This window comes from Lithobates pipiens, unplaced genomic scaffold (genome assembly GCF_037356315.1).
Source record: "Lithobates pipiens isolate NorthernLeopardFrog02 unplaced genomic scaffold, aLitPip1_a1.2 Scaffold_62, whole genome shotgun sequence".
Taxonomy (NCBI): Eukaryota; Metazoa; Chordata; class Amphibia; order Anura; family Ranidae; genus Lithobates; species Lithobates pipiens.
In genome coordinates this window covers 1,793,497-1,807,847 of record NW_027507884.1, presented here as the reverse complement: position 1 = coordinate 1,807,847, position 14,351 = coordinate 1,793,497, and the positions used below count along the sequence as shown (strand labels likewise).

The window sequence follows — 14,351 nt, the reverse complement described above, 5'->3', positions numbered from 1 at the left end:
TCTATTAACTAGCTTTCTAGTCTGACCATGGCTGACCATGGCACTCTGACACACACTCTCTCTAAATTGCATATCCTCCTGGTTTCACCACCAGATGACTTTAAATTGCCTTATTTACAAAAGTGAGAGAATAATGTAGATAGAACCTTTACAGCAGATCAAAGCAGAACCATTGTCCACTTTGCGCTAAAATCATCTATTTGTACACGTATACGAGAAAATAATTTTAAGATCTTGACCAGATAATATCATATGCTGTTGGTATTGCATGCATGCTTCCCTGCAGCCACGGACCAGTGCTGGACATGCTGGGAAGAGCGATGATGGCGTGATGGCGTGACAAGAAAGATTTGTGCCTAATGAGTACAGTTCATAATACCGCCACTCTTATGGTACGCACGAAATGTGTGAAGGAAATCATGAAGCCACAATAGTGATAGACTACAATAACACCATGCTTCACATATTTTGGTCATGTCCATGCTTAGAGCTCTTTTGGAAGGAGGTCCGCAGAATCTCTCAGAAATGTGTTGAGTATCTGATCCCTGTGGATCCTTCCTTTTTTCTTCTACATCTTTCAGACTTCCCTGCCAAGACCTATAAGAAATCTGTTATACGCCACCCTCCTAACGTCTTAAAGTTGTGAATTTCATTATGATGGAAAGACCTATTACTTCCTTCTATCTCATTATGGCTTCATAGGGTGAAGGGGACAAATCAGATGGAAGACCTTGTGCTTTATGCTCAAAACAAACATGAACAGTACTCCAAAACCTGGCTTCATTGGAATATGTCTGATTACTCAGATGAGAGCAAGGCTCTTCTCAACACCCACCCACTGCTTTGCCATTTCCATGCTATTGTGCCAATATGACTTCCCCTCCTCCCCTTACCCCTGTCCCAACCCCATAACCTCCCTGTCTCCAAGCCCCCCCCCCCCCCCCCCGTTCCCCGCAACCCTGTCTACTGCCTTTAATTTTTACTTCATACTTCTGCTATGATTCCCATAAAATTGAAAATGTAGTATCCTGCCCATATCGTGGTTACATCCATGTGCTGGAGACACTTAAATTACAGAGCTCTTCGTATGCTCAACAGTATGACTACTGCTCTCTTCAGTCTAGTAGCTGAGTGTCTCTATGTGATTTTTTTTTTACCCTACTTCTTTACTTACTTTACTTCTTGCCTGTTCCTGCAGCACTCTATTTAGCTTCATTGCCTTTATGGAATTGATGCCTTCTACATGTGGTTGTGGTCAGGGCTGGACTTACCATTGGGCTTAACTGGGCTCAAGCCCATGGGCCCCTTCCAACAGAGGGCACCATGGGCCCCACCGAGATACATAGCTGAGTGTACTCGGCTCGGCTGCGCTCACAGTCACGCCTAGTCCCACCCTACAATGGACCTAATACAGGGACTAGGCGTGACTGTAAGCCGAGCCGAGTACACCCGGCTACTCTTGGCTACGCTCGGGACTGCGAGAGGACTCGAGAGCCGCCGAGATACACAGGACTGTGTATCTCCATCATTTTTAAACTTCAAGACTGCAATAACAAGTATACAAATGACAAGGCTACACTGACAAGGCTGCAAATTACACTGGACAAGGCTACAGATGGATGGGCAAGGCTGCAGATGGACACTAATAAGGCTGCATTGATGGGCATTTAATTGAAAGTTTTTTCCTTAAACTTCCCTCCTAAACTTGGGGTACGTGTGCCGATAAATACGGTAATGTATAGAAGTTAGGGCCAGAAGGGACTCAAGCCCAGGGGCCCCCACCACCCTAAGTCCTGCCCTGGTTGTGGTGCAAGTGTTTGTATATTTTCTACTGACGCTTTTTTGTCTGGTCCTTTAGATACTATTCTTCTTAAATAAAGAAATCTGGGAACAGAGTCCTCATGCCTATAATCTAGAAATACCACATCCACTGAGATTCATTAAATATCTACAGCTGGAGATTCTGGAAGATTCCCATTCTTAATTTCTAACGCTCAGGAAGTAGAAATGGTGTGGAGTGATGGATCTCCTAAAGGTGGTGGTCAGTCCAGTCATGTCTAGTCAGTGTAAAGAATATGATTTTCCTTAGGCAGATCTCCAAGGAGTGGTGGATAAAAGTGGGCTTTAAGCTTGAGTAGGGAACAGTGTGTGCAAGGGGGCAAGAGTCAAAAACAGAACATATAAAGTTGAGAATACATTTCATTCAGACTCCAATGTCATCAAAAGCCAATGTGCAATCTTTCATCAGAGATTAGTACTAATGAACAAAACAGGCCCTGGGCTAATAAAATTGGTGGGATCCTAAAGGGGTAGTTAGCATGATTGCTCCAGATGCTAGTGAGCAAACCCCAATAAACGGGGACCCTTTGAACTCCTGTAACACAGTGAATTTTCTAATATAAGAGACTGGAAAAAATGATACAGTTGCCATGTTTTAAAATATGTCTGCCAGTTATGTCATTATTGATGTATTTTAAGTCATTACAGCTTTCATTATCTGATAAAGGAGCAACACTTACCTGCTTTGTCCAAAATGATCACTAAAAAAATAAAAGAGAAAGTCAATGCAAAATTATTAGGGCTGTTACTGATTAAAATTTTCATGTTCGATTAATTGATTTTTTTAATCGATTAATTTCGATTAATTATAACGCACATACAGATCCAACTCCTTTTAGCTGATCTCCTTGCATTGCAACTCTGCAGTAGTCAGTAGTAAATGTGATATACACTATATACAATCACCCGACACTAGTTAGTTTCCACAATCCATGACTCAACTTCACAGTTCATACCAATATGTTTTGAATTCAGACTGTAGCACTGACGTAAGTCATTTTTTTTCCCACAGTAGCGTGACAATCCCTCCACCTCCGGTCTAACTAATCACTCTCACCTCATGGCATGGACCCCTGTGCAAACAGGTGCTCATGCAAGCAGGTATCAAAAGGGTTAACACGGACCATAAACTTCTCTCATGTCTCCTTAGATCTCAGCAAAGATGCCAGGTCATGGGTAGAAAGAAAAGATCTAAGTGCTCACCGCTTAAGTATAAGATTTCATTTTTGTGTTCAAACACAAACTACTCACATAAAGATGATAAAAACACAGCATGTAAAGCCGACAATCGTGTTAGTTCCGTAGGGCAGCAGCGGGTGACGTCATGCGTAGCTCCTCCCCCATATGCGGTACATTCAATCAGAACTTCGACGTCACCGGACTCCTCCCACTTTCAATTCGTTAGCAGACGAAAGGCACTTGGGGAAAGGGGAAGGAGTCCAATGACGTTGATGTCCGTGATGTCACCGGATCTCCGACGGAACTCTTTTGATCGTTCAAAAGAATTTTGATCAATCAAAAAAAAAAATTTATTAATTGAGGAATTAATCTTTAATTTCCACAGCCCTAAAAATTATATTTTTATCTTACAGAGACATAGGCAAATTAGGTTTAAATAAGGCGTTTCTTGCCCTGAGGACCAATCAAGCTAGGGTGTTTGTGATCAGACTTGTTACCCTACACAGCTAATGGGTATACTTAGTAGACTTGTTACCCTGCAGCTGATGGGAAGAGCTAGGAAACTAAGGAGATGTGTTACCCTGTAGCTGACAGGATCAGCTTGGGGATTGAGAAGACTTGTTACCCCGCAGTGTAATCTAAGCTTAGCCCATAAAGTAATACCAATTGCTGGCAAGATAAAACTGACAATGAAGCTGTGACGAAACACACAAAGGGTAGGTGGGTGGGCAACTCTTGTTTTGTCAAATTCTCTGGAAAGTAGTGGGATGTGCTTCTGCGTAGCCTTTTCTAGAGTTCCGTCTTCACCCAGTCACCTCGTGCCATTTTAGTCAATCCTAATGGAGTCACTCCGACTCCCTGATTAGGTTGCCAAGCATCCAGCAGCCAAGGTTCCCTTTTCAAGGGGCCTTCATTAGTGGAGCCCACACAAGCCTTATCTAAGTCAGGTTCCTGTTCCAGGATTCCATTGGAGCCTCGGCATTGGCCACGTGATCCTTTATGAAGGCTAGTATTAGCCTTAACTCCAATCTCCCCTTTCAACAAAGATCAAGTGACCATGTAATTGTTCAGGAAATTAGTGAAGCCTACTCCACACTCCTAGTACATGGCCAGACAGCATATTTTGCACACTCTGATTTTTGGAAACGAAAATAAAGTGTATTTTTGGGGAACTTCATAACCAGGAAAGAAGGAAATAACTTGTAGAAAGAATAAAAAAGAAAAAAAAAAAGTTTCCCATGCAAATTATCAGGTTGTGAATTTTTTCCTTCAATTTCTGTCCTGGGTATACAAAAGCATATACGATTAAACGTCCCCAAAGGGCTCCTCTTCTAGACAGTTGTTATCAGAAAAAGGTGTCCCCATTGGAACATTTCTCTATTATTTCTGTTCTGGGGGTTTTCCAATACCCTTCAGTCAAATTGTAAATTTACCCTTTCAGAAAAGGTGGACTAACAACCCCACACCCTCCCCATGTCCTGGTCCTGGTACAGCAGGGACCGAAGAGGGTGGGTGGGAAGGGTGAAGGGTGTTAGATCACCTTTTAATTTCTTCTGAAAAGGTGAACTAAACCTTACAATAGAGAAGGTGAATCTCTCCAGTAACAACACAGATGGGTTCTAACCCTTCCTGTCTATCCAAAACGAAAAAAGCTAAAGATAACCTTTAACCACTTCAGCTCTGGAAGGTCTCCCCCTCCCCTTTCATGACCAGGCCATTTTTTGCGATATGGCACTTTAACTGACGATTGCACACATGCGATGCTGTACCCAAATAAAATGTATGTCCTTTTTTCCCATAAATAGAGCTTTCTTTTGGTGGTAAAAATAAGTGGGCCTACCACCAACCTGCGCAAATGGCAAAAAAAACAAACGTATAAAACTATAAGTGAATAACAATAGGAGCAGCTCGTTTGTAAATAAATATGAATGTGTGATCTCCAAACTTGGGCCCTCCAGCTGTTGTGGAACTACACATCCCATGAGGCATTGTAAAACTCTGACATTCACAGACATGACTAGGCATGATGGTAATTGTAGTTCCTGAACATCTGGAGGGCCATGGTTAGGAGAACCCTGTCCTACAGCTCGGCTATCTTGCCGCACACATGCAGTCTTTCCCCCCGCTTCACCCTGCATAGCATGGAACATGTTAGGTATTGCGGTACCACAAAAGTTTAATATACAGCCCCACTGCAAAGTCCCATTGTGGAAGAGCTCCAAGCAATATATACCTGGATGAGGTTCATTCCAATGGTATCATGGAACGTAAGACAGACTAATCGGGAGACCTTGTGAGCCTTTTGGTGGTAACATTTCATGGTCATGGACGGACCATTGAAGAAGGCTGCATGATGGGTGAGACCTATCTATGGGACAGTTTGTCCCGCTTTATATCTTCACACTGTGTTTTGATTATATAGACTCTCACACCAATATATTTCTGCAACTTCACTCATCAGACATAAACTATCTCCACCTATATGCTCTTTCACTGACAGTCTCCATTTCTGCACCATCTCCATTTGGGATCTGTCTACATACATCCACGTGAATAACTATTATGCCCCATACACATGATCTGACTTTCTGCCAAAAAAAAACGTGGATTTTTTTCCAAAGGTTGTTGGCTCAAACTTGCATACACACGGTCACACAAATGTTGGCCAACAATTAAGAACGCGGGAAAGCGGTAAGGTAAAGACATACAATGAGCCGAGAAAAATTAAGTTTAATAGCCAGCGTGACTCCTTCTGCTTGATTCCAATCATGCGTGAACATTTGTGCGACGGACTTTCGTACACATGATCGGACTTTCCGACAACAACGTTTTGTTGGCTGAAAATTTGAGAACCTGCTAGCAAACATTTGCTGGTGGAAAATCCGACAGCAAATGTTGGATGACGCATACACACGGTTGGACTTTCCACCAACAAGCTCGCATCCAACATTTGTTGTCGGAAAATTCGATCACGTGTACGGGGCATTGGACAGTTCATCTCAGCACTTTCCCCACTGTTGGTTCACAGTGGCTGTTCCCCCAGAGTGGCATTTTTGGCTCTGAGACATTTTTGTTTCACCGGTTGATTCAAGGGATCCTTAAACTTCATGCTTCCCAGTACTTAGTATTACCGGATGCCTATTCCCAGACTGTCACACATCTAGTCACTCAGTTAAGGCTTCTATTTAAACCTTTGGTTTGCTTTTTCTGTTTGCATGTTTCCCATGCCTTCAGAAACCCCAGCTTTATTTAACCACTTCGTGCCGCTCTATAGCCAAAAGACGGCTACAGAGCGGGCGCTATCTGCCGGGAGGGCGTCCCTGGACGTCCTCCCATTTACTTCCAATCTGCGCACCGCCACGGGCGCGCATTGGGGAAATTCTGCATTGGCCGTGTCCCTTAGACACAGCCAATCACAGATTGTGCTAAATGGCCAATCACAGCAGCCATTTAGCACTCGATCGGCCTGTCCAATGAGAGGTGATCTCATATGTAAACATATGAGATCATCTCTCATCCCCGGCTCCCCTCCTCACAAAGAGACAGCGTGTGAGGAGGGAGAGCTTCCGTGCTGCAGCTGCAGTGTCAGTGAGTACACACACACACACACACACACACACACACACACTTACACAGAGTAAAACACACACACAGTGAAACACACACATGCCCACCTGTCCCCAGTGCCACCTATCAGTGCCATCTGTCCCCTGTGCTCCTAGAACACATGATGGCGCTCCCTGCATGTTGGGCCTCTCTAAGTGGCCAGGCTGTGAAAAAGTCCCACACATGTGGTATCGTAATACTCAGGAGGAGTAGCAGAATTTATTTTGGGGTGTCATTTGTGGTATACACATGCCACCTGAGAGAAATAACCTATTACAATGACAATTTTGTGGAAAAAAAAATAAAAAACAAAAAAATCTTCATATTGCAAAGAATTGTGGGAAAAAATGACAACACCAAAAACCTAACTATACCTCTTACTAAATACCTTGGAATGTCTACTTTCCAAAACGGGGTAATTTGGGGGGTATTTGTACTTTCCTGGCTTGTTCGGGTCGCAAAAAATGAAATCACCAGTACATCAGATGTGATCAATTTTTTATGATTTGCACCACAGCTTGTGGACTCTCTAACTTTCACAAAGACCAAATAATATCTACTAATTTGGGTTATTTTTACCAAAGATATGTAGCAGTATAAATTGTTAGTTTTTTTTCAAAATTTTTGGATTTTTTCATTTATAGCGCAAAAAATAAAAAACCCAGAGGTGATCAAATACCACCAAAAGAAAGCTCTATTTGTGGGAAAAAAAGGACAAAAAATTCATTTGGGTACAGTGTTGCATGACTGAGTAATTGTCATTCAAAGTGTGAGAGCACCAAAAGCTGAAAATTGGTCTGGGCAGGAGTGGTGATTAAGTGCCCAGTAGGCAAGTGTTTAAGCGAGTCAGTGGGGTACTTTTTATAATATCAGTCAGCGTAGATTATATGTCAATATTGTTGTGAATTCATGAAGAAATACATTTAATATTCGCTGGCAGAGATGAGGGATTTCAGTAGGCCTAAAAAAAAGGTGGATGAACTATAATGTTGATATTATTGAACTGTGACCTCTTGGAGACCTTTAAAGCAAAGTACAAGATCTCTCAGGTTTTTTCCAAATGTTAAAAGGATTAGTTCTTTTTAAACTTTTACAAAACCTGTGTTGAAACAAGAGCCTGAAACAATGGTATTTTCTGTCACCAAACAAAAAGCTGTTTACTTATTTGTTGGTCAGAGTGAGAAGACCAAACTTGCATAAGTATTTATCACATGGAAATAACCCTTAACTAGAGAACCCCATTGTGCGTAAGTAAAAAGACTGTTTGGACAATATACAACCCTGCAGATAGCTGACGCCTTATCCAACAAAATCTATTGAAGGACACAACTAACCCATTTAATCATTTATTGGAAGCTCAGAGTTCATCTCAAAACATGCTGTAAGATTCATATACCAGTATCATCCATATTTTTCTAAGCCATTTAAATTATACATAGGTCACAACAGAGATTATAATTTTAGTATCTAATGATCTAAAGAACTGTGTCATAAAGAAATTATATATGAAAGTGTGATTATAAGTAGAAGTGTTTTAGCAAGAAATTAGTATTATGAAAAAACATATAATCGTGATTATAACTATATAGAATTTAACCTATGTTTAGATAAACAAATATTGATTGGATACCCGAATTATACGTGTATCCATATAGATAATAATTGTATGTGATTTGTTTGATATATATCTAACCTGTGCCCTTTCTAAATGGACTAAAGATTAACAGATATACATTGATATACATATATATCACCATTTTATGCAAGTGATTATTGAAATTTATGTTAAAGCGTATTTTATATTATGCCATAATTCTTGAACACTAGAGATATATTCGTTAGAACAAATATAAACAACGAACGCATATTACAGAATTAAAAAAAATATTAACTTAAAGAAATTAAACACCAAACACATGTGAGACACCTGGTGGTGGAAGGTGCTATTACCTTAAAATCACGAGACTCCCGGGAAAGCTAACCATTAAGTCTGCCGGCCAATGAGGAGGGAACACATACCCTCTGGGCAGAACTTAGTATAATTTTATGATCTTTTTGTTTAAAAGGATATTTAAGAAAATAGAAAGATGGTGATAGGGAAGGAGGAATAAAAAGGACGTTTGGAGGAGAGCTGGGGGGAGAGAGTCAGGGGGAAGCTTAGGGACCCCCCCCTGAGAAGGGACACTGGAAGACATGCATGAATACACATTTTTACATTCAAAAAGATCCCTGCTCCTTGGAACACGGAGGTCACACCAAGTAATTCCTCTATAAGAGAATCCATGTTGAAAGCCACGGCAGCCATCTTAAAATTCCTGGTAACCAACAATCCACACTAGTAGCCATATTGGAAATGGGTAAATATATGTTTATTATCTATTCTATGTTCTCTTAAATATAGATTTTTTTGAATGTTCTATTATTGAAAATATTTCTCCCGAATCAATAACCGCCTTTTAGATTTTTCTCTAAATTTATTTTTCATTATAAATTTCTTTTTGCATAGATGCCAATTTTATTGACAAACAAATGTCTAATTTATTTCACATTGTTAACCACTTACTTACCTGCAGTATAGTAACGGTTGGACGTGTGAAATACAGACATTCTGTTAAATTGTCAAATATCAAAAGGTTATTGATTCTACCGAGAAGTGATAATGGTGATAATTGTGTCCAAGGTATTACTACGCCCAGTTTGAGGGTGTTTCCAGTAATTGTCAAAGTGATCAAGTAATGCAATCTGTAGTTTAATATTTCATGAAAAATATTTGTTTTCTGTCAACCAATAAATGTAGCTATTTTGTATGATCACTCGTCTCCGTGAATAAGTTTCACATATATAGACTGTGTCATATAGACTGATTCTGTATCTTAAAAATATCTTCGTTAAAAATTACTTAGTAAATATTGTGCGGGAAAATTCCTTTAAAAGCACAACAATATTAAACATATCATTTTTTTCCCCTGCGGTTTCTCTGTTTTATTTTTATTTTTTAGGTGTTCAAATACTACCGAAAGAAATCTCTATTTGTGGGGAAAAAAAGAACATAATTTTAATTTATAGACAGAGTAGTATGACTGCAGAATTGTCAGTTAAAGTAACATAGTGCCGTATCGCAAAGAAAATGTCCTGGTCGTAAAGGGGGGTAAATCTTCAGAAGGTCAATTGGTTAACTAAAGTTTCTTCCATCATGTAGTACAAAAATCCATAATACATGTTAATTCATTAAACCGAAATAGATTTTCCTTTGATACATTTAGTGCATTCACAATGATGAAAGATGATTGACGATTGTCTATGGGTTATGATCCATTGTCCTTTGGTATTTTCCTTAATAATTAAACCTTCACTGCTATAAGATCCTAGATAAGACCCCTTCTCACCTGGGGGCAGTAACTTGATCTGCCCTGGAGAAAAGGACCTAATTTCTTCTGGGGACGGGGACCCCATCCTGCCTAGGGACAGTCCTAGAAAAACAATTAATTGAATTTACTTACAGATCAACAGCGCAGAGAATTTTGGGCTCATGTCGGCAAGATAATGTAGATACAAGTAATGCTGAATATTTCAAAAGGAGAAGAAAATAAACCCGATGTTCTTCCTGTATTTAACAAGAAGGGTTAAGCAAACTTGTAGAAACTTCTTTTTTTCAGAAACTTCTGCAATTTGCAAAATGATATTAGAAAAAGAAAATGTAAAAGTAGAGAAAATAATTAGCTGTTCCCTAATGTCAGATCCCCATAGGGATTTAGATAGGGACTTTCCCAAGTTAGTGCAAAGGATCCAAGCGCACAACAGCCATCCATCCAGTCTGTCTCAATAAACACTGGGGGGGACTTTTATGAAGGTATTGCTAGTATAACTTGAGGAAGGAATTTCCAGGAGTGATGCAGGATACTCCAAAATGGAACAGATTGCCAACAGAGGACACTTCAATCGTAGTAGTAGCATCAGTAATCACCAAGGTCATGGTGGTAAGCTAGGACAGTCTATATTAGCACAGCTGGAGACCTTGCACCAAAAAATGTAGAGCAAGTCAATGGAGACTGAAGAAGTCCACATTTTCACAGATGGGGTCCAAGAAACTTTCAGCAAAAGAGAGGAAAATTTACTCAGAGGGTCCCAGAATGTACATAGTCCATAGGTGCAGCCCAAACAAAGCTGTCCAGCATCCAGCCCAGGAGTGTTCTAGGGCACACAGCCCCCTGGCACTCATGGATCCATTCTCATTCAGGGGAAGACCCTCTCCGCTTCTAGACTCCAGCATATTTAACAGGAACCCATCCACCATATGGGCACAGCTCTCCAAGGTTTCGATAGACCCTACTAAATATTCAGGCTGGGTATTTGAATCCCCTCACTCTACTGTCCAGAAGCTTGATTCAGAGTCAGGGGAAGGTACCGGTAATTAAACTCCCAGTCTTGTGGAGTCTTGAGTAGACCAAACTAAACAATTCTGGCTCCTGTAGCTACAGCAGAAGCTTCAAACTAGATTTTACCTAACAGCTTATGTAGGAGGGTGCTACACTAGTTAGCCACAGCAGAAGATGAGTGCCGAGGGGACAGAGAAGTTTTTTTTCCCCCCACTGGAACAATTTGGAATGTCTAAGCCCTTGTACACACGGTCTGACATTCCGACAACAAAATCCGTCTGATTTTTTCTGACGGATTTTGTCCAAAACTGGTGTTGCATACACACGGTTGGACAGAATGTGATGACGTTATTTAGTTACGACGGGACTACATTTAGGCTAGTAGCCAATAGCTTTGGTCTAGGAATTTGATCTGAGCATGTGTGGCACTTTGTCCTATCGGAATTCTCTACAAACAATTGGACAAAGTCCGATCGGATCATGTTGTCGGAAAATGTTATATCCAGCTCTCAAAGTTTGTTGGTTGGACATTCCGACGGATAAAGTCAGATGAAGCCCACACACGGTCGGATTATCCGACAACATGGTCCAATCGGACATTTTCTGTTGGAATGTCCGACCCTGTGTATAGGGCTTATAGTTTTTTTTTGCCATCCTTTTGGGTCAACGGTGATTATAGGGTATGGTATATGAAGGCTTTCTATGTATTATTCTATTTTTTTTCTCTGTTGGATGAAATAGATTTACATTTTTCAATCTGATTATGTAACTATAAATTTAACTTCCTCTTGCTTCAGCTTTGTAATTTCCCTCCCTTGACATGGGTTGGTGATGGAGGCAACAAGTGCGTATTTCAACATACATTACACAGGCATGGCCTACTGCTGTCAGTGTCAACAAACCCACCTTGAGAAATGCAATGCAACCATTATTAGAGAGCATGAAGACAAGAAGGTACTGCTATGCAGCAATGGATGAAAAAAAAAAATGTGAAAATTAGTATTGTATTTTAAAATGATGCACAGTACTTTAGAAAACTATAAGCCCTTGTACACATGGTCGGAAATTCCGACCACAATATCCGTTTTCCGATTTTTTCCGACTAATTTTGTCCGAAACTGGTGTTGCATACACACGGTCGGACAAAGTTGTCGAAAAATCCGATCTTTTGGAACGTGATGACGTTCGTTCTTTCTGACAGGACTACGTTCAGCCTAGTAGCCAATAGCTTTGCTCTCGTACTTTGATCTGAGCATGAGTGGCACTTTGTCCCATCGGAATTCTCTACAAACAATTGGAAAAAGTCTGATCGGATTTTGTTGTCGGAAAATTTGAGATCCTTCTCTCGAATCTTTTCCGTCGGAAATACCGATGGAAAAAGTCCAATAGACACACGATCGGATTTTCCGCCAATATAATCCGATTGGACCCTTTCCATCGGAATTTCCGACCGTGTGTACAAGGGCTTAGTCATTACATCTACTTTATCATTGCAAAAAAAAATAAAAAATGTCAAGTCCTCAATTTATAACCATCAAAGGACAGGCTTACATTGGGTAGGGGAACATCTTGTAGACACACACAGGGGTTCTTCAGTTGCCTTCAACCTATCTGGGTTTCCGATGAATTATTGCACCTTTTGGAACAATGGCGCTGTCCTCCATCTTGGGAGCTCAGATAGTCTACAGTTCGAGGGCCCACTTTGTAGATGTGCCAGGATACAACAGGGTGGCTTCATATGTATTAGCAAATGTATGAAACAAACTCTCTACACCAGAATTTTTTATTTATTAATTAGGTTGTCTGAATGGAGTGCTGGGAGATTTTCGAATGATTTAATAATATGTCCATAGAACAATAATACTTGTTTTCCGGGATAAAATGCTTTTCTTGTATGTTTAAAAATAAAGTTAGGGACAATTAAGTAATAATAAAATGCAACCATCCTGTTAGATGTTATTTTTTTTATAGCAACAAAATAAAAATAAAAAGTCAAATTAAAAGACAAAAATGTGTTTGGAAATTTTTATTTTTTTATTCAAGTTTTTGCTGCAGTTTTGCAAAAAGAAACCAAAATAAAAACAGATCAACATTACATTTATTTGTGGCATCCAAAAAAATCTGTTGCTTTCTACTCATAAACATATATTGGACAAGACTCTATACATTTTGCAAAGTGGTATTATAGAGAAGCCTGATGGCCACATTTCAGGAGATAGTAGAGGGTTCCTTTCAATGGTTATTCACACATGAGCATTTCAAAGCAAAGTCCTATCCAAAAGTGAAGATGTTCCCTAAGTGAAACTACAAGTCCCATGAGAAATTGCAACACCCTAGTGCCACGTACACATAATCGGACTATCCGGCGGACTTAGTCGGACCTAGGCCAGACTTTGCAGCAGAGGCCTTTGTCCTGTTCAACATGGGGACAAAGTGCTTTGGGGTTGGGGGGCCGCAGGGCCCCCCTTTCCCCAAAGCATCCCCCCCATGTTGAGGGCACGCGGCCTGGTATGGCTCAGGAGGGGGGTGCTCGTCCCCAGGGGCGTAACTATAGGGGGTGCAGCAGTCGCGACTGAAACTGGGCCCTGTGCTGCAGGGGGCCCATGCAGCCCCCTCTACATATGGCCGGCAGCAGCATAGGCAGCTAGGGGTACCAGTGCACCATGCACACGGGTGGCTGGAGGTGGAGGGTGACTAGCAGAGCTCTATGCTCGACTATCGCACTGGCTGCTCTTTAGTTGTGCATTCCTCACATGACCTGTGTCCTCAGCTGGCTCCTCAGAGTACCCCTCTCCTGCTCCATGCATTGCCTCTTAGTCCAATGTCTGTTCTCCCCAGCCAGAGTCCCCCCCCCCCCCCGAGTCCGGCCCACACTGCACTACATACTTCTCCCGGGTAAACAAACTTTAAGCACACAGATGCAGTGCAGTCCTATGAGAGCTCCCCGGAGGACACTGCAGGCTTGTCTACCAGCCCCCCTCCTCCCCCGTCATACAAAGATGATGAAAGGTATTTCTGGGAGATATGCTGATCACCCGTCCAGCACACTGGATGGAGCCCAGGCCAACATGGATGCGTGCGTGGCCTGCAGCTTGGTCATGGTGAGTGAGAGGACCCCATCCCCCACAAACCATTACTTACCCCCTCCATCTCCCCCTGGGGACAGGGGCCCCATCTCATGTGGGGACAGGGACCCCCATCTCCCCTGGGGACAGGGACCCCTTCTCACCTGGGGGCAGTAACTTGATCTGCCCTGGAGAAAAGGACCTAATTTCTTCTGGGGACGGGGACCCCATCCTGCCTAGGGACAGTCCCCCAATGGGGCACCAAAAAATGTAAAACAATAAAATA

The 14,351-nt window shown here is 41.5% G+C and overlaps 1 protein-coding gene across 1 annotated transcript in view; it reads right to left on the bottom strand.

Annotated features, from left to right (window-relative positions):
* LOC143958864 (Fc receptor-like protein 5) overlaps positions 1–10,210 on the bottom strand; it is a 43,765-nt gene extending 33,555 nt beyond the window's left edge. The window contains exons 1-2 of the mRNA XM_077467844.1: positions 10,125–10,210; positions 2,520–2,540 (exon numbers count right to left, since the gene is read on the bottom strand). Coding sequence (XP_077323970.1) covers positions 2,520–2,540; positions 10,125–10,155 — 52 coding nt within the window. The 5' untranslated portion in view covers positions 10,156–10,210. The remainder of the gene's footprint in view (positions 1–2,519; positions 2,541–10,124) is intronic.
* Positions 10,211–14,351: the final 4,141 nt, after the last annotated feature.